The sequence below is a fragment of the Botryllus schlosseri genome, chromosome 15 (assembly GCF_051294905.1).
Source record: "Botryllus schlosseri isolate E-star chromosome 15, Bs_hap1, whole genome shotgun sequence".
NCBI classification, from domain to species: Eukaryota; Metazoa; Chordata; class Ascidiacea; order Stolidobranchia; family Styelidae; genus Botryllus; species Botryllus schlosseri.
In genome coordinates, this window is record NC_137250.1 from 10,989,501 (window position 1) to 11,010,456 (window position 20,956).

The 20,956-nt window shown below is 41.8% G+C and overlaps 4 protein-coding genes across 4 annotated transcripts in view; 3 read left to right on the forward strand and 1 right to left on the reverse strand.

The window, feature by feature from the left end:
• The window catches only part of LOC145457681 (WD repeat-containing protein 3-like), a 108,294-nt gene extending 107,543 nt beyond the window's left edge, over positions 1 to 751 (reverse strand). Inside the window, exon 1 of the mRNA XM_080335940.1 lies at positions 747 to 751. The gene's annotated coding sequence lies outside the window, so the exon portion shown is untranslated. The remainder of the gene's footprint in view (positions 1 to 746) is intronic.
• On the forward strand, positions 396 to 2,965 carry LOC145457711 (mitochondrial outer membrane protein SLC25A46-like). The gene has a single exon (XM_080335985.1). It carries the CDS (start codon positions 1,152 to 1,154, stop codon positions 2,346 to 2,348), a length of 1,197 nt encoding a protein of 398 aa, XP_080192111.1. The 5' UTR covers positions 396 to 1,151; the 3' UTR covers positions 2,349 to 2,965.
• Positions 2,966 to 2,989: 24 nt separating this feature from the next.
• On the forward strand, positions 2,990 to 8,831 carry LOC145457730 (programmed cell death protein 6-like). Its single transcript, XM_080336007.1, has 4 exons — positions 2,990 to 3,243; positions 7,240 to 7,398; positions 8,165 to 8,274; positions 8,355 to 8,831. Exons 1-4 carry the CDS (start codon positions 2,991 to 2,993, stop codon positions 8,454 to 8,456), a joined length of 624 nt encoding a protein of 207 aa, XP_080192133.1. The 5' UTR covers position 2,990; the 3' UTR covers positions 8,457 to 8,831.
• A 4,774-nt stretch (positions 8,832 to 13,605) lies between these two features.
• Positions 13,606 to 20,584, forward strand: LOC145457984 (uncharacterized). Its single transcript, XM_080336270.1, has 7 exons — positions 13,606 to 15,220; positions 15,980 to 16,126; positions 16,775 to 16,900; positions 16,964 to 17,107; positions 17,173 to 17,293; positions 17,658 to 17,790; positions 20,211 to 20,584. The coding sequence occupies exons 1-7, from the start codon at positions 13,776 to 13,778 to the stop codon at positions 20,483 to 20,485; spliced, it is 2,391 nt and encodes a 796-aa protein (XP_080192396.1). The 5' UTR covers positions 13,606 to 13,775; the 3' UTR covers positions 20,486 to 20,584.
• Positions 20,585 to 20,956: the final 372 nt, after the last annotated feature.

Sequence of the window (20,956 nt, forward strand, 5' to 3'; positions counted from 1 at the left end):
GCTGTCTGAGTCTCGAGTCATGCGAAATGACTCTGGTCCAAGTCGAGTCAATGCACAGGTTGACTCGAGTCGAGTCATATTACCGTATTTTGAAAAAATGGCTCGAGTCATCAGAAAATCGTGACTCGAGTCGGACTAGCGTCGAGTCATTACAACCCTGACTTCTCGTCTCACATTGCACAACGAACGTATAGTACGTGAGGTGCGATAACTTTTCGATGTCGCAAATTTTTTTGAAGACAGGTATGCGAAAACAATTTCATATTTGAAACCGGCCAGCAGATTTAAGTGGTTGCCGTGTTTATATTTATAACTGACCCCGGGGTTAGAGCATCACCTAGTGATAAAATACCAAGATGCAGGCTTGGGGGCTTGGTTGGGCATCGCGTAGCTCAGTGATCGCGATTCGCGAAGGCGTAACAGTTGAGAGGTATCGGGAGCCGCCGCTGATAAAAGACGTTAAGGTACATGGGGAATATCGCTCACAATAATTTATATTTATCACTTATCCCGCGATGGGATCAGTTGGTAGGATACGCAGCTTGCTGTTATTCAGTTTTAGTTCTGGTACAACGTCACAGTGCCGTATCAATTTGCTAAGCAGAACTATGCAGATAATGATCACTTTCTCGTTGGGTATCTTAAAGTCATGCTATGGATGGTCAAGAATGGGCCAGCTGTCAAAAAACAATTGATGGTGAAAAAGATGATGACCCGTATACCCTAATGTACGTCGTACAACGTACGGTAATACAACTGGTAATATTTATAATACTGATGTCGTGATGTGCAAGTATAGAAGGACAATGATCGTGTGATATGTTAGTTTATGGCAATAATTACATGTCTAATCAGTAATCATGCTTATCAAGATCAATTAACTGTCATCCAGAACATACCATAATGATTTTCTGCCTTGGATTAAAATGTTGAATGTAATTGAGCACTGCACTGTTGCAATTACTACGGTAGATTTAATTGGAGGGTCCTGTACCCGACTGTACTATTGCTAGTAATGCTGTGGTGGTCACCTAGTTATGGTTTACTGATATTCCAATCTCATGACATTTTTTTTTATCACAGATTAACATCTTAGGCTTGTTCAAGCAACACCAATCATTTAACGCAATGCTTGCATTTTGATTAGTGCCATGAAAGTTCAACGCTCCGTATCGTGTTCGGTTTTGTCATCTCAAACAAATCCTATCGTACCTGACGGACCATCTCCAAATGCGGACTTAAACAAATTACCCTCATCCGATCCGTCAAAGCCGTTTTACCGAGTTTCTTCAGAACATTCGCGCCGGCTGATAACTTTCGGATATAATTTAACCTCTTCAGTAACCGATGCGTTTATCGTGTATCCGTGCTTGGTGCTTCGAAGACGATGTCAAGTCAGCTGTATGGGCCGGAGATACCATCTCACCCCGGTATCCATAATTGATGTAGCGATTCGCTTACAAAGATCTCAAGGGATCACGTGTTTATGGAAAGGAGTAGGCAGCCATCTTATGATCAATGCGATGACGTTTGGCGTGGAATCTTCTATGAGTGAATTCAACGAGAATCTTGCTATCGACGTGAACAGGCATTCCAAGGTGAAAAAGCTACTCGGACATGTAGTTTTGAAAGCGTTGTCTGCCGCGGTTGTTATGCCGTTTTATTCTTCTCACCTTGTCGAAAGTGTGGAGAGTGAAGCAGCAAGCGAGCCTCGTGGCATTTTTGGATTTATTTTCGAAGGACTTTACAGACTCGCCGGCTACGCTGGCATACAAAGCCACAGACTGTTACCATTTCGCAATTTATTAATACCCACTGTGCTTTATTTCCTCGCTAAATATCTCCTGTCAAACTTACTCGAAATTCTAATCTTGACCGTGTTCAGATATAATGAAAAACGAAAGCACGATCTTCTCCTCAAATCTGCCCACCCATTCTCACCCACGGGTACGGACGTTGGATCCGTTCCAGGCGTCGCTGTAACTAAAGACAGATCCCTAGATGCTTTGTACATGAAGCGCACTGCCTGTATTGAATCGCAATACCATGAGTTCTTGTCTACATTTTTCGCCAGTCTTGTAACTGATATTTTGCTCTATCCGGTTGAGACGGTTCTGTTTCGTCTTCACGTGCAAGGCACTAGAACAATAATTGACGATATGGACAGAGGAAAAGGCTTCCTGCCGGTTAGCTCACGCCATGAAGGATTTTCTGATTGTTATCGTACTATAAAATCAGTGGAAGGAAGACTTGGATTTTTTAGAGGCTTTGGCTCGCTAATGTTGCAATATGCTATGAGATTTTCCATTTTCAAATTAGTACACCTTGTGTCGACATTGTATTCTTGAACAGAATAGCAGATTAAAATTGTTATTTGTGTGTACCGTAATGTATTCCTAACTCATAATATTCTTATAGTATTGTACTATTGGTAACAGCGGTTGATGGCTTCACTTGCAATGACCCCTGGGCTATATAGGCCTATCGCACTTTTTGCAGCAAAAGTATCGAAAAAGCGAGCCAATTCATTGACACGAAGGTCATTTTCGGATTGAGCAAATGTACAGCAAATGTGACCAGAGTCATATCTTTATCATATGGTATCTAATATGGTAGTCATATTGGTTGCACGTAATTTGAGCATGCCACACACCGAAAAGGACAGTTGAGCATGCGACACTTACTTTACAACCATCAAACTAGCCCTAAACACAAAATTATCCCTTATCCCAACCGTAACCCACGTACTCAAGTGGCGCATGCTCATGTCAATGGGCCGGTAATAATAATCTATTGTATATTGGCAGTGCAGATTCATTACCAGAGTAAATTAAATTTAATTGTTCGAGTATTTTCTTCTTGTATTACCATTTATTTGCTTTCTTGTGTGTGAATTCTCAGTAGCTGAAAGCTAGCATGTGTGAATTTCAAGTTTAATGTGAATCGACTGTGATGTTCTTCAGAATCTGTAAACTTTATACCTTTAAAACATGGCTTATAATTACAATCAAAATCCCTATCAACAACAACAACAAGGATATAATCCAAATGTAGGCTATCAAGCACCCGGGGGATATGGCCAGCCCCCACCCCACCAGCAGGTTCCGGGGGTGGATCTGTGGGGTATTTTTCAACGAGTCGATCGGGACCGGAGCGGGCAGATTTCGACCAAAGAATTACAGGAAGCTCTTTCGAATGGAACATGGCAGCCTTTCAACCCCGAGACTGTCCGGCTTATGATTGGTAGGATAACCTTGTTTTCATATTGCATGGTTGTAAAATGAACATTTATAATTCCATTCACACCGCTTCCTCCTCATTTCTGCGGTGATGTTTCTTCGTTAAAACCTAGATTTTATCATGCAATCGAAATTCGTAAAGTTATAAAACAATTGAGGGAATTGCCATATATGATGATGCTGACAATTAGACATTTACAGTCATTATATCTTTGAGAAGATATGAAGTGGTTCATTTGTTAGTAAATTCAAAATTTTCTAACTGTAAGAAATCCGCGATTGCTGTTTCGAATGAATTCAAATTTGGTGTGCGTCGTTTTTCAAGGCAAGCTAACGATTTAATCACCTAATCAGCAAGATTCAGGAAAAAAGTTTTTTGAACAGCCCTAGATGACTAGCGCACCCTGTAATTGTAATTATTGGGGGTTTGCGGCATGTCTGCAATTTCGTAATAAGTGCAACCTTGCCGGCCGATTGTACAGTCCGATAAAATTGATCACTACAGTGCCTACGAGTATCGTAGGCCCTGATCACTAGGCCTACTATGTATTTCGCACAGCGTACTGATGCTGAGTTCAGCAAACTAACGATCCTTATTAGATGTACAAATTTGACCTCATCGTTAGAAACGTAGATTTCATCGCGTGCTCTGATAAACACCATTTCTTATCGAGATTTGACGACCAAATACACGTTCACCTTCTACAAATTAAAGTGCATTATTGGCATTGATGAGGGCAACGTTGAAAATATTTTGAGAACCATTTTGTGATAAATATACTCGAAGCACAAAGTTGAACAGTGTTTTATTGTGTGTGCCTGCTAGTTGGAATTTATTCCAGTGCCCATAATATTAATCCAATTATGCTTTGCGAACTTTAATCGGGAAATGCAGCAATGCAGTCAAAATCGATTATTTGATTTGCAACCAATCGTCGCGATGCAAGCTACTCAATACTAAGTAAAAACGGTAAGGAATAATTACTGATTGGCCGCGAGCGTTTCTAAGCATCATTCTTGCCTGTCTTTCGGGTTCCAGAACTGTCGCCCCGTGTTACTGCTCAGTCCAGGGATGAATGCTTAGCACTCGGCAATCAATGTCATCAATGACCTAATTTTGCAATCATCTCAGCCGGAGATCGTGTCGCGTTACATTATGCGATAACTTGTTGAATTGCAACTGAATATTAGCATCAGAATGGTCATTTCAAAAGGTCGGGGTTTTGCGATTCAACAGGGGGGGTTTCGACACCCCCTGGCTACACGCCTGCCGCCCCATCCAAAAATAAAAATCGGCGCCTGTGTGATATCACCATCATGAAATTTCAAATAATCGAGCCGAAGAGATCGCTCAAGCTCAACGTACTATTTTTAGTTGGTACACGAACTCCATTTGTTGCCACAAACAAGGGTACACGAACTCCATTTGTTGCCACAAACAAGGTTGGCGTGTTTTTTTAAATTGAAACTGAAATCAAAAGTGAAAGTTGTCTTATCAGAAATCAGCGAGCTAGTTACGGTTTGGAAGCCGCTTGTTGTGAATGTAGGCCGTCTTGTTTTTCTGTAGCATGGTCAGAAATGGTAAAAGTAATCTGCATTACTATTCAAACAGAAGTGGAAATAACATTTTAATTTTATTACAATTATAAATAGCGACTTCCAAGGTATGCCAAAACTACTTCAAGTAGATAATGAAAGCTGTTAAAATTAGTCAAATACGTAGTTTCGGAAAATAGACTTGGTCAAGGCATGAAATACTTTTAGCAGTCTTTTGGATGTGGCTGTCTAATAGGATTGAATGATACATCCAGCCACAATTTACACAAAGTGAGTAATCACTAGGGCCATTTTTCTATGACCTTAAAAAATCAATAATATGACTTTATTTTTTTGAAAATATGACTTTATGTGAAAATCCTGTATTTTTACATGCAAACAACGTCACTCACGGAACTAAACCACTGTTGTAGTACGGTTTCATGTAGTGTGGAATGGTGGAGTCTTTGAAGTTACGATTTCGACACAAAAATGACTGAAGTAAGGAAAAGGAGCTCTGTGCGGACGCCATAGGCGCCGAACCTGGGCATGCAAGGCATGCCAGGCATACCTAGACATTTTTTTAGGCATGCGGCATGCCTAGAATTCGGTTTGGCGTGAATCGGCATAATCCCCGATTGTGTTATTTAGAACGAATCGCAATGTATTTCCGTTTACGACATTACCTGCTACCGCTTATGTGAGCGAGGTAACCCGTTGCGCGCTGCCAATTAGCTACAAGCGCGTTGCCAATTAACGAGATTTGTCTGTGCACAATGTAACGCGACACGATCTCCCGCTGAGATGATCGCGAAATTGTGTCATTGATTGCCGTGCGTTCGGCAATCATCGCTTGGGTCGCTTGCCTGCTTTATCGCGTCTCCTACAAGCCTAGTTTCACTCGCTTGAGCATGATGAACAATCACATCAGCAGTAGGCCCGGTGCCATCACTGCCTGCACATTCGCATCTGCATTGGCGCACACGATATTATCGCTTGCCTACACAATCGCATCTGCAACAGGCCTGGTACGAAAGATATCATCGCTGGCCAACTATCGCGTCTAGAGCCGAGCATGCGTTGGCTCCCATCTCTCGAGCCTAGCATGCGTTATAGCTCCAATCTTTCGATGGCTTGGTGACAATGCCGTTAGGTGTTTGTTGGTTAGCGATTGTAATTAAAGAGCGACATCGCTGACCTGAATGACATCGAATGTCCGCAGACATGTGCGATTGTGAGTGCGCCGTGCATGCGTAAGTGAATCCCGCTAATACCGAAACATAACCATCAGAAGATATGTGTCAACTGTCAAGGCTTGAGTTGTAAAAGACGAGAAAGGTTTTAACAACCTGAAATCGGTGCCATTATAGAACAGATTCCATAACAACTCTGACATTTTGCCTTGCGCAAATCGTCGCCGAGGTTACGTAATACGCGTTGATAAGCGGCGTATTTAATTGTTCGCTAGCGATCAGGGACTCGCTAATTGACAGCACTTCCAGACTCGTTGACAAGCTTATCATACGCGCAAGTGTGTTAACACGCAGATATTGCATAATCGGCATTTATGCAGGCACTTAACCCTCATGAATTGATGCTATATTTTCCCTAATTATCAATTCCGTCGGATCATGACGTCATTCCTTTGTGACGTCATCGAACTCGCATGCCTAAGGAAAATTAGCGTTCGGCGCCTATGGCGGACGCTGATGTCGGTTGACACTTCTGCAGTTTTGCATAAAGCGCTGGAGAAATGTTATGCCTTCATAGCTCCATAACTTGTCTCACATCGCTTTTGTCCAATCAATGTAATTTTCTTTTCCGACATCAAGGGCATTTAGATCAGCATCGGCCTCCTTGATTTCCATTTTGAGTATTAAGTTTGAAATATTGTTGTGGTCGAGGCATATTTCTGTTAACTGACTAGTCGACTGAATTTTTGACGCTCTTTACAACTCCTTCACCTTCCCGAGCATTGACTATTTCTTCAACTTGTGGAAGTCTCTCGGCGTAATATTGAGCAGCATTCAACCAGCTACCCCAACGAGTAACTATGAGCTGTGGTGGTGGTACTTTTTATTTAAGGTATACAAAGATATGACTTTATAACTTGAAAAGCTGATTTATGACATAACCAGGAAAATATGACTTGATGACTTGATAACTTTCTTAATATACCGTACTTCATAGGGATGTGGTTTTTGCGTAAAAATTGATTTCACGACTTACTGATGCATAGAAAAAAATATGACTTTAAATGGCCCTAGCAATCACACTTCTACTAGTAAAACTGATGCAAACTTATGCGAAATTAATTTCTACTTTACAAAATACCTAAGTAGAAGTGGATGTAGTCTTGAAACATTTGAGTAAGATTTGAGTAAGTAGTGCAACCAGGAAAAGCACCTATTGATTAATGAAAAAGTACACCTGCTTTGGTACTGATCTGTTTTTTGTTTCTCAGGAATGTTCGACACCGACCGATCTGGGTCGATTAATTTCCAGGAATTCGCCGGACTTTGGAAATATGTCACGGATTGGCAGAACACTTTCAGGTCCTACGACCGTGACCGTTCCGGTTCGATTGACAAGAACGAATTGAAGACTGCCCTTACATCGTTTGGTTAGTTTCAATTTCTTGCAATTTTCATCCAGAACGCATTGAAATGCTGCACATGGCTGTGTGCATTTCTATCTATAGCAATGGTTCTTGTCCATTTGTTAACTGATCTCCATTTTGAAAATATTCTTTGACCTAGGTTTAAATTTTGTCTTTGTGACAAAGTGGCAAGAAAGTAGGCTTCTGAGCAGCATAAATCACATGACCCTGAAATATTTCATTACTTTTATGTTGGTTTCTTGCTATTTCCCTTTGTCATATATGCCATTCGCAAACCAGTTCTAAACAAAACTAAACTTGTCACCAACTTCATAATTCTTCAAATAGCTCCGTGGCGTCCCTCAAAATGGCCATGGATGTGATCCACTAATAGTTATAAACCACAGCTCATGGCCTCTTGAATTAGCTGGGTTTCTCTTCACTGCATGATATTGAATTTGTGCTTGTCCATAGTCTAGAAACTCGCTCAAGTTCAGTTATTTTCATGGACTCAATATCCAGATTGCCATGCATATGGGTATACTAGTGATGCTGCTTTCAAGTCATTCTCCACCAAGTTAATAGTTGCAAACCCACCACTGATTGACCAAAGTCAGTTGGTGGAAGTACCGTCTGAAATACAATCACTTGAATAAGTAGTGCAAGTAAGCAAATGTACTCAAGTAGGTACTCAAAAAAGTAGAAGTACTTTGTTACTGATCACATCTGAACGATTGCTCTTGTGAAATACGGGGGCCATCATGATGCCATATGAATTTTCATTTTCCAGGTTACAGGTTGTCTGATCAGTTTTACAATCTCCTAGTTCGAAAATTTGACCGACAGGGTAGAGGGACGATTGCCTTTGATGATTTCATCCAATGCTGCGTCGTGCTTCAGGTTTTCTGTTCAGTTTTCATCACATTTTGACAACAAATGGCAATGATCATTTTTTTTAAATTCCATTTTGCGAATTTCAGACTCTCACAAAGTCGTTCAGTGCGAGAGACACCAACAGAAGCGGGGTGATCCAGGTTGGATATGAAGATTTCCTGACCATGGTGTTCACCGTCAGAACATGACGCGTCGGAGAAGTGTGCTCTGCCGAATATGACTATGACATGTCCTGATTATTGGACTGTAGTTACTGCACTCAGTTTTTCCAGACTTTGCTAGGCTTTCAGTATTTCGATCTCGTTTCAAATGGTTCAGTTATGTTTGTAAATACCCAGCCTGAAATGATTATGTGCGGGAATATTTAGGTTTCATTTATGCTGATTTCCTCGTTATTTCTTGTAACTGACTGATCAACCTTGTCTAACCGGTCTTCTGTTTTATCATGTTGGCACTTGGGTGGTTGTGCATGCTGTGCGTGTGCATACAATTGTACACAGTATAGTATACCCGTAGCTTATGAATAATTGTTTCATGTATGCAATTACAACTGAATGATGGTATTTTGGGGGATTTATTTCATTCAAAGGTGGGTGGGTGGCATCCTTCATGACACTAGACTGGTTTCTAGATGATCACTAGCATTTCATACTTAGCGTTGTGCTGATGATAAGCGCCTGCTACCCGGGCGGAACGGGTTCGATTCCGCATCCGAGGCTTGTCTGGGCTCCGCTTCTTCCGCGTCGACTCGATGAAAGAACGCGCTCACAAGGAATAGAAAAAGCCGCGGAATAGAGATTTCCATCAAAAAAGAATTGCGGCATCGGACACCAGTTTCAAGTTTATTCATAAAATTTCATCACTTCAAATCGTCGCAAGACTGCAATACAATGAACGGTAGGAAGATGCCGAAACGACTAGTTGTCTTAAGATCAGACACCCACCTGGGTCTAGGCGATGTGAAGAGGAGGCATGCACACTGAATGAAAGTAAAGAAGAGGATATAAAGTGGCAAGTGACGGAAGGCGAGATCGATATGTCAGGTCGTGGTCCGGTAAATGGTGAGGGCTGACTATGACTAGTATTCATTCAGCAGAAATTGATTGTATTTCGATTGGAATGTGGACATGCTCAACAACTGTCGGATAGCCGGCGATATACTGTTCCACACTTCAGGTCCGGCATATTCAATAGAGCGATAATCTTTTTTGTCAACCATATGATAGGTGGACGCGCGTGTGTCGTACTTATTCACTGCAACTGGTCGTTCCACTCGTTTGGCAGGGTTATCAGGGGGTTGAAGTTGAAGACTGGGCTAGATTTCGCCTGATTGGGTTACGGGGCATGTTGTGCTAGGGATTACAAATCCAGAAATAGTTTCATTTTCATATCATCTAGAAGTCCAAGTCAAGTACGATTTAAATTGCTCTAAAGATGACCAATATCATACCTTACAACCAGTCACCCATATCCGATCCAAATCTTCAATTCCGCTTTTTCCAAATCCATGCTTAGCTTATCTCAACATGGTGACATCTCTTTACCGTAGCCTTTATAAAAGGACTACGGGTTACTGTAAAGGCTATGCCCTCATCATCATCATCATTGGTTTATTAGCAATTTTATCAGTTCAATACACCACAAAAATGCGATAGGCTACAATGAAAAGACAGGAAGATGTCGAAGCGACTTGGAGTAGTCTATGGCATGACACACACCGTGGCCTAGGCGATGTAAAGAGGAGGCATGCACAGTAGCACACTGAATGAAAGTAAAGAATATAGTATAGAAAAAAAACTACAAGAATCAGTCGTGGTCCGGTAATCTTGAGGATGGACTGTATTTATTTAGTAGTAATTGCTTGTATTTCGACTTGAATTTGGACATGCTCGTCGACTGTCGGATGGTCGGCGGGATACTGTTCCACACATCAGGTCCGGCATATTTGATAGAGCGATGATCTTTTCGGTCGATCATATAATATTTGGACGACGTGGACGCGCGTGTGTTGTACGTGCGCTTTTGATTCCGAGGTAAAGAAGTCATTGAAATATTCGGGGCAACGACCGCAGTGGAACTGATACATAAACTTGGCGATTTCTAGTTTCCGCATATCTTCTATGTTTAGGACGCCGAATCTCTTCAGCAGCGACTTGTTGGATAGGCAGCCAGGCCCCTTTGGGGCCCTAGCTATGATTCGGAGTTGCTGTAGTTGCTATGATTCGGAGATGCTGTAGTTTTTGCAGTGGCTTGAGTGCAGTTTTACTGGCAGCTCCCCAACAAAGGATGCCATAATGTAATTTCGATTGGATTGGATTAAGGATTTAAAGAGTATCAGAAGAACGGAGCGAGATAGTGTAATGGTTATGCGTCCGGCTTCTCGAGCGGTATGTCGTGGATTCGATCCCCGGCCGGGTCATACCAAAGACTCGAATATTGGTATCCGCAGCTATCCCGCTAGGCGCTCAGCAATCACGGATAACATGGAGGAGAAAAAAAACGGGGCCGTATCGCAACTCCGTCGTCAAAGCATCTCGATGGTGCAGGCGAAAAAGAAAATCATATCTCTCTCTCTCTCTCTCTCACCCATGCTGGCATGAAGCCGCACTTCGGTGATAATTTAGTGGTTCCCAACCTACGTAGGTTAGTAATCTATACCCAACCTGTGGTATAGAAGGAATTCCAGGTGGTACGCGAGTAGATTCTGTATCGATTTTGTTCGGACGAAAGGAGTTATTAGTTCAGGTAACATAACAACATAACATGGTTGGGTTATATTTTTGAGCTGAACAAGTCACACACAATGTACAATGCGATAAGACACAATGCGATGTCATGAACAGATAGGAGGATGTAGAACGACACGCATCAGTAGCGATCCGTTACTCTAACATCCACCTCGGCCTAGAGTGCCCGATGTCACAGTTCTTTTTCGATGTTGATCTCTTTGAAGCCGCGGCCCTTTCTACTAGTTCTTTTTCCATTCATTGTGAGTGCTTTCTTTCGTCGGGTCTTTTTCTGGGCTTTTTTGTCGCCGTAAGAACGGCAGGGGAAGAGGAGCCCAGATAAACCTCCGACGGGAATCGAACGCGATTCGCCTGCGTGCTGGGCGCTTATCGTAACCACTACACTATGGGGTGATTTTGGGGTTGATTTTGAGTATTTTGGAGCCGTCGTCGTGGGTAGGGGCAATCCCACCAATGACGGCCTACGGGAAGAGAGCTAGTCGTAAAGCATTGGGATTTTTACATAACCGAATTCCATTTTAATATATTCGACAACAAGAATTCCGAATTGATTCACTACAGAAATCATATACTGGGCAGTTGGGCACTTTATTTTCTGTTTCACTGCCTTCGCATCTCAACAAGGTGGAAAAATTTTTCGACCGCCTTCCGTGCGCGTAACTTATGTAGGTGGTACGCGAGCACGGCATAAAACCTCGAAATGGTACGTGGGTGGAAAAAGGTTGGGAACCACTGCCCTACGTATATTAATGCTGATTTCGCCGATATCTCAGACATCGCTAATTTATATCCACCCAAATTGTAGTGGCTTCTCAGTTCTCAATTCTCATCTCAGTTCAGTCCAGTATTGTTCGGTTCAGGTGTTTCGGTATCGAATGTTTACGGTTTATTGTAGGTTTATTGAGTTCGGCAGTTTCGGTCGCGGCGAGACAGTTTCATTTTACGTTATTTTCGCTCAACACCTCATAAAGAAGCGGCGTTCCGTAAGCTTATGCAACGAAGAAAATGATAAATTGGTTGTAATAATGTGTGATACATACCCATACCGTATTGGTAACGGGCCATACCACCAATAAGATGTTGATCAAGAAGGAATCGTAGTGCAGCCGAGTGCTTTTGTTACGTACTATTGTTTCGATTCGGGCCAGAGAATTTCATTAAATGTGATATTATAGTCATGTGACGCAGAAATTCAGAGAAGGGTTGGTTTGGTTTGATTACGGTATGTTCACAAACCACATTGGGTTCAGTCATGTTCAAAATGAGGTCAGTCCACGGTACGGTTAAGCGTTATAGTGTCATTATGGTTAAGGAGAAGGGTCATAGTGTCAATATGGTTAAGGAGAAGGGTCCTAATGATACCATCCCCCAACCGGCCTACCCTAATGACCCTAACCTAACACACTATAATGAGTGAATGACCGTTATCCGAAGAAACCGCACACCCTGGCGCCTGGCCTAATGACCCTCACCCCAACCCTACCCTACCCTATAAACCACTAACCAGTAATTCACGAGCACAACCGGACAACCGTAATCACCCTAAACCTCAACCCTAATGAATTAATGATACTAACCTGCAACGGCTGCAACTCTAATGACACTGTAATCCTTAAACCGTAGACAGACCTTATTGTGATCGTAGCCATACGTAGCGACTGACCTTCATGTGAACATGAGACTGGTACCTTATTGTGAACATGCTGATCTTATTTTAAACAGCTTTCTCGGAATTACAGAACTTAAATATACAATTAAATAGTATAATCATGATATTGAAATGAACATGAATATTTTCGGCCGACACTCGTGAGGGGTAATCGTCAGCAACTATAGTAGGGAATTCAAAAGAACATTGTATATCAACAATCTTATCACAACATATGACGCCACCAGCATGGAATTTTTAATACGAGAGCGTTCAATGTGCTATATTTCTAGATGATACACGAACGCATTTTGTTTACACAGCCTTGGCTGTTTTGAGCGTGAGACTGTTCTTATTGTGAACACGATTCTTGTGCACGCAAACTGATCCTATCGTTGCATGCATAAAGAGTGAAGACCCCAAGCCACACCCTATTGACCCTAACACTAAGTACCGTATGTACACACCCCAACCCTAATGACACTCACCCCCAATCCTAAAGAAAATAAACCACACCCTAATGACTCTAGCCCTAAAGACCCTAACCCACACACTTATCACCCTACCTCAAATCCTAAGGACACTCGCCCCCAACCCTAAACCACAACAGTAATGACCCTAATCCCCAACTGAAGGACCCTCACCCAAACCATGATGACACAACAACCCTTAATAATGGAGTGACATTCTTGTGAACATACGACTGACCTTATTTTGAACATGACTAACCTTGTGAACACGAGACTGACCTTGCTTTGAACAAAACTGACTTTATTTTGAACATAATCGCATCAAAGTTGTAGGTAATTTAGGGTAGTTTAGTGTGGTGGATAATTCCTACTACCACAAAATCCACAATGAAAACGGTCTTGGTCTTTTGTTTAGTATTGCAAGTTCCATCTTTTCCACAGTCTGGCTCTGAAGTTATGACTCATGATACTGTACCTACTATTTTTCTTAATCATATCTTTGCAGGACCTACGAACGTTTGTTGTCTATTCTAGGCCTTGTAGTGACCAAAGAAACGGAAGAGCTTACTCTTCATGGCTTAATTGAAATCCCCACAAATCTTCAAGTCGTCAAAAAGTAATGTTCCACTAGGGACTCGGCTAATGGATCAATATGCGCCGATAGCATTTGCTGTCCTTATCTTTACATGTAGTAGCGTGGATGCCTTCAGAAACTCTTGTACATTGGGATGCGATTGTACCGATGATTGTCCTGCTAAATATGCCGAGCTTTGTATGGATAAGGATGATTCTTGGATGCACATGTCATGTGAAAAACTGATGGAAGACACAGTATATAACACGGAGTCTTTGTTGGTTAAGAACAGAGTCACCAATTTACAGCAACTATGCATAAGCAACAATTCAAGTATTATTGCTCTATCAGCGCGAGTTTTCACACAGAATAATGATATATCAATCACTTGCATCCACCTGGCAAATCTGTTGCATCTTGATTTAAGCGGAGGGAATTTAACGCAATATCCATTTGCGGCTTCTGCGTTTCCAAATCTAAAAACTCTCAATCTGAGCAATAATGCATTCGGAGTTCCAGGTTGGATACAGCTGGACTTATCCAACCTAGAAGTACTCGATTTGTCACACAACTCCATATCAAATTTTAAATTTTACGGATCATTACCACGACTGAAGAATTTGCTCCTCCATAACAATAGCCTTCGTTTCATCCCTCCTTTACCAGAGTTCACGAATTTGAATTATCTTGACATCTCGTACAATGAAATCAGCATTGGGTCTGAGGCTGCGGCATTTACCGATTGTAAAGATGTTTTGCCGTCTGGAATTGGAAGTCTTGTTCTTCGCGGTAACAAGATAAAATCATTCCCCGATCGTAATTGTCGCTTACTAGATGGCATGACAAGATTAAAAACCCTGGACTTGGGAGAGAACATGCTGTCATCAATACCGGACAAGTATATTTACAAATCCTCACTGATGTCAATTGAAACCCTCCTGCTGGACAGGAATGACATCTACTTCATTCCGGATGATATTTTCATGAACTACAAAAGCCTCGGTCGGCTATCGTTGTCGGAAAACTTCTTGAACACTATATCGAGTAATTTGTTGCAAAATCTGAACCAGGTGTACATCAACTCGATGCAGGCTGGATCGTTGAATGTACTCTTCTCTGGCAACCCATTCGTATGCAACTGCGATTTGAAGTTGTCATTCCAAAAATTCACCGCCGTGTCGCACTTGACCATCGCACCAGACGATATTGTTTGTGCGAAGCCTTCTAATCTTGAGGGTGAAATCCTGAAAAATTTGTCCAAGTCCGACTTGAACTGTCCGTATTTTGAGTATCAAGGCGATGAAGCGTCACAGACCTGTTCAGAAGGAAACAATTGTGAAATAAGCTGTGATGTTCCTCACGGCCGGATATACTGGTTATCTCCAACGGGGGACAAGTTATCCATCGAGACGCTTGCGAAAAGTAAAGAGCTCAACGACAGTTATTTTTTGCATGATGATGGCCAGAAGTTGACCATCAGCGAGATTCCTTTGTGGCGAACGGGAATGTATAGGTGAGATATAAGAACAAAGTGGCATTGTGAACTAACGGGATGTTTACTCAGGTCTTTATTGTTTGAACGCGAGGCCTGTTGTTATTCGCTGATGAATAGTGTTTTCATCATGACAAGTGGTATAGTTAGTGTGGATTTTTGAATACCCATTTGCCCCTCCATTTTCCATATATGACTTGACATTTATCATTATATTCCCGGAGTTTAAGAAATGAATTGTGGATGTGCCATGAAGATAGATAGAATACCTAAAAATATGGTTGTGCATCAATTTCTTTGAATTAGCTATTTAGGATTACGGTATTCTCTTATCCAGTGCTTCTCGACTTCTTTTTGTGTGCGACCCACAATGAGATGTGACCATACGAAAGAAAAACAAATTAATGAGAGAACAAATAATGTATATGTATGCAATTTACCGTTAATGCAGAAGTTGAGCTTGCATATTAGATATTGTCTGATCAAATCTAAGCTTGATTGGCTTTTGATTTTCCTTTTCGGGAAATATCCAGAAATATCTAAAATTGAGGTGGACCTATTTACGACCAACCGCCACATGTAAGATCGTCAGCATGCCAAAAGTTTTTTTATTTATACCTACAAAACTGTTATCATATCAATTAGAAGATTGCTGGCATTCCATAACAACCAAGAGCAGCCCTATATGACTGTAACATTTAGAAATGTTTTGCTACCCACTTGTTGCGAAGCACTGACGTCTTATCCCTGTAATTACCGCTTCGTGTCACTATTTTGCAGGTGCATCGCAAATTCTTCCTTCTCATCGACAACGATTGAGGTTGAGGTCAGCATCTTGCCGAATCCTCTCGGATCTATTATTGCGATTGCTGTGTCATCGGTCTCGTTTGCTCTTGCCATCGCGATCAATTGCTTCAATATGTGCAAGTAAGGAAGTAGCGTGTCATCCGGTGGCATATATTTGCTGTTGCGCTCGGGTTTACACAAGATCATGCACTCGCGCTGCTACGTTGACGTTAGAATCTGTGGAATAAATTAAACTTTGGTTGCTCAAATTAGAAGTAATCATGACCATCATATCATCCGATACTGTATATGTTTTTACGTGATCAGCATTGAAAAACTTTGGAGCCTCAAAGTAGGTGATAAATTTTGTACTTTTCCTAATCTGCAATATTCAGTTATTCATGATAGTTTGATGAATGGGTTTGATATCAAATCGAATTTCAAAAATATAATGCTTCTCGCTATGTACCTGTTTGATTGACAATTGCAAGTACTTTGTGTGTGGAGTGCAGTCTTACCCTGACACCCTGATGTTAATTCTAAAATCCTACACACGAAAATACTCCTACAGTGACTCAATATTATCCATTCAATGAAATAACTGCTGCATTTCGGATTATTCGATTCTATGGTCTGGACTTCGTCCTTAATACAAATTTATGACCTTACATTGCTTCAATCTTCTGGTTCCAACCCTAGCGTGCCATAGCTTGCCAGTCTCATCTGACCTTGTTACAAGGTCATGTGCGTTGTTACTTCGCATTCGTGTTCATAATCCCGGTGTTGTAGGTGCTACTGCGAAGCCCTGAGTATGGAAGAAGATCCAGAGCCACCACGAGAAGAAGTGCACTCGCCATTGAAGCCTTCGAAACAGCGTGGCTTCCACGAGTCGGAAGCCTCTCTCAACGCTAACAAGTTAGTTTAGATTTTATTATATTTCCACTCGGTCTGCTCACTTAGCATCTCTCTTGTACGCAGATACTACAGAAAATACGACTTTGCGTGTCAGCATGTGTTCCTCGACACTGTGCTGAAGGGTGCTCACACTGTCAAACAAACTCTCTATGACGCCAGAAATTCAGAGTTTTCCAACAACGTTTGGGAGTATGCGACGCATTTGAGGTTTGTGCAGGCTTTGTGTAAGATCTGTGCTTTCGAAAAGTGTCAAAACGCACTTTTATTTGCAGAGACCGGCTTCATATCGAGCTTCCATCCTCCGTGCATATGCCCCGTGTGTCTATGCCTTCCATTTCGCTTCCTTCGATCAACATGCCAAACATTTCGATGCCGAGCATGCCTAATTTACAGGTGGGTCTCACTAATAGGCAAAACTACATACTGCTAGTGTTTGGGCTGTTGGTAATTGCTTTAGTCGTTTATAGGGTATAAGCTGCCCTTGCATGAATCCTGTCCAGTCCAAGTCAACTGATGAATAAAGCGTGAAGTTACCATTGTTCACTTATTTCAATTTGATAGGTTTCAGAATGTTGTAGCTATACTAATGTCACAATTCCAAATTTTCTTAATAAAACACCCCTAGTAATTGCAGACACCGACTGCAGCAATTTTGAATCATAATAGCCTGCTTTGGCATTCTTTAGTTTTGTCATATTGGAATTGACAATAAAATTGAAAATATAATCAAGCTCACATTGTTTCATGTTAACTTCAGTCTATCAACTCGAATATTGAACGTCTCGGCACAAGTGTGAAAAGTCGAAGTCACAACCTCGCCTCATCCGTTGGTTCGGTGTTCACCCTACGATGGTTGAAATATGGAGCAAACGAAAATGACAGCGACTCGGGTGAGTATTATTTTTGAAATCTAGAATTTGCTGATTCATATTTACTCTGCCAGCAATAGGCGCCGAACGCTAATTTTCCTTAGGTATGCGGGTTCGATGACGTCACAAAGGAATGACGTCATAATCCGACAATTGATAATTAGGGTTAATATAGCTTCAATTCATGAGGGTTAAGTGCATGCGTAAATGCCGATTATACAATCTCCTCGTGGTAACGAACTTGCGCGTATGATAAGCTTGTCAACGAGTCCGGAAGTGCTGTCAATTAGCGAGTCCCTGATCGCTCCCGAACAGTTAGATACGCCACTCATCAACGCGTATTACGTAACCTCACTGACGACCAAGTTGTTATGGAATCTGTTCTGTAATGATACCGATTTCAGGTTGTTCATACCTTTCTGGTCTTTTACAACTCAAGCCTTGACACACATCTTCTGATGGTTATGTTCAAGTATTAGCGGAGTTCAATTACGCATGCACGGCGCACGCACAATCAATCGCGCATGTCTGCGGACATTCGGTGTCATTCAGTTTCGCGATGTCACTCTTTAATCACAGTCGCTAATCAGCAAACACCTAAAGGCATTGTCTCCAAGCCATCGAGAGATTGGAGCCAACGCAAGGCTGAGATGCGATAGTTGGCCGGCGACGATATCTTTCGTACCAGACCTGTTGCAGATGCGATTGTGTAGGCAAGCGATGATATCGTGCGCGCCAATGCAGATGCGATAGTGCAGGCTAGCGACGGTACAGTACGCACCGGGCCTACTGCTGATGTGATTTTTCAAGCCAGTGAAACTATGCTTGTTGGAGACGCGATAAATCAGGCAAGCGTCCCAAGCGATCAATGACATAATTTCGCGATCATCTCAGCGGGAAATCGCGTCGCGTTACATTGTGCACAGACGAATCTCGCTAATTGGCAACACGCTTCTCGCTAATTGGCCGCGCGCAACGGGTCACCTCGCTCACATAGCAGCAGCAGGTAATGTCGTAAACGGAAATGCAGTGCGATTTGTTCTGAATAACACAATCGAGGTTTATGCCGATACATGCCAAACCGAATTCTAGGTATGCCTCATACCTAGAAAAATCTCTAGGTATGCGTGGCATACCTTGCATACCCAGGTTCGGCGCCTATGTTGCCAGCAACCATAAAAGGCAATTCTAGAACTATGTATTCCAATGACAATAGTTTTTCTGTATATGGCGCATTTCTCTGCACTCTTACCCGATCAAAATCTGTGCTGTGTCGTCAGGTAGAAACTACGGGGTAAGTATAGGATAAATTAAACGTTGAGGGGATAAAATCTTGTCAAGATTCACTCAAATGTACCTATAACATACTGTGTTGTTCCTAATAAAACAGTACTGCATACAATGACACTAAGACAAATTTACGAAAAAATTAATAATATCTGCAAAGATGAGGGCAGCATTAATAATTTACCGTGCAATGTCTGTGAACAGCCGCACTTGCTCAGCAGTTCCACAATTGATCTCGCTAGCCTGATACCCACTGGCAGCCCCTCCTCTCCCCAAGGACCCAGCCACTGTCGAGCAAAGCCAAGACTGATCCACCTAACACAAAAGAATCTACCAGGGTTGTGACCAAGTCAGCAGGCTCCGAGACGCAAGTCAATCTCACATTTAAGGATTTGACTCGAGTCAAGTCGAATCATTTTCAATTCACCGTAGAGTCAAGTCTGAGTCCAAGTCGACTAGTAGGGGGCCGAGTCCGAGTCATAGTGTTGTGACTCGAGTCCAGTTCACTGTTCAGTTTTGAGTTCAAACCGGTTCAACCCACTTTCTTCAACTCTGCTCGAGTGATATAGAATGGCTCGCATTCATAATATCGTTAAATTATCGTATAATTCCTCAGTTTTGACAGTTTCTGGCCCTATTTTCAAGTATGAGGACTGATGGACAAATTACCAATAACGTGGTAACTTAACTATTCTTCGAAGTTACAATAAAATTATGTCTTGGCGGAGCTAAGTCTCGAGTCATATCACTTGGTTCGAGTCATGCACATTACAAGTCAAGTCAATACAAGTCAAGTCAATACAAAAATTGACTCGAGTCGAGTCATTTTACGCATTTGAAAAAATGACTCAAGTCGAGTCACCAAGAAATCGTGACTCGAGTCATGGCCTCCATCAAAAGAATAGTTGCTGATCAAACCAGGGCGCAATCTTGTACCGTACGATATACATTTCTCTTTATTTTAACATCCAAAATTCTTCAGTCTATTTGAAATAGCACTCACATCCTCAAAATTTTTACTTATTCAATTTGCATTTCTAGTCGCATGGAGAGGCTTGTCCCAGACCTGCTGTATAGATAACTTGCATTTCATAACAAAGTGCATCGACAACATGGTGATGACTGCCGTATTGTAATCGCTTGTTCTCTTGTAGAATCAGAGCATGTGTCTGTTACACAAGTGCAAGTCCATGTTCATGAAGAAGAAAACTCTGAATCATCTCAAATCGATATTCCTTCGTCTTCTATCGGATCACTACGTGGCGATGAGGAACATGTTGCTACAATGCAACCGCTGCTTACGGAAACGACCCAGGATCCTGAAGTGACGGTTTCGGTTTTTGACTCCAGGGAAGACACTGTTCTGTCAAATACAGAAGCTGGCAACGACACAGTCTCAACGTTTTACCAATTTGAAACAGCTGTGTGAAAATTGTATTTTTTGACCAATTTACCTATTTGTAATCGGTCATTCTATTTATGTGTATCAACCTTGTTTGACATCTTTGGAATAAAGATTGCACTTTAACTGTCGTGTACACAATAGGACCAGTTCAAATAGTCTCCTGCCATTCGCGCTAGATCATTGAGATGCGATATGTGAATGTGAGGTATTAGCTTAGTCGCTTACAACTGTAGTATTAGTATGATGAAGATATGACAAATGGTATGTTTTGCATTCGTACTTCCTTAATTTGGCTGATGTGTGTCAGACTGAAGCAGAATTGTCACATGGAAACTGCTCGAGAAAACTCGGCTTCCACAACTAATTGGTTATTGGCGGAACCGAAACAGCACTTCGTCTGTATTTAACTCGATTTTGCCATATATTTAACCAAAAAAGAGGACATTTGTGCGTCCTCCGGGAACACTTAAAAAAAGTAAAAAAAAGAGGACAAAT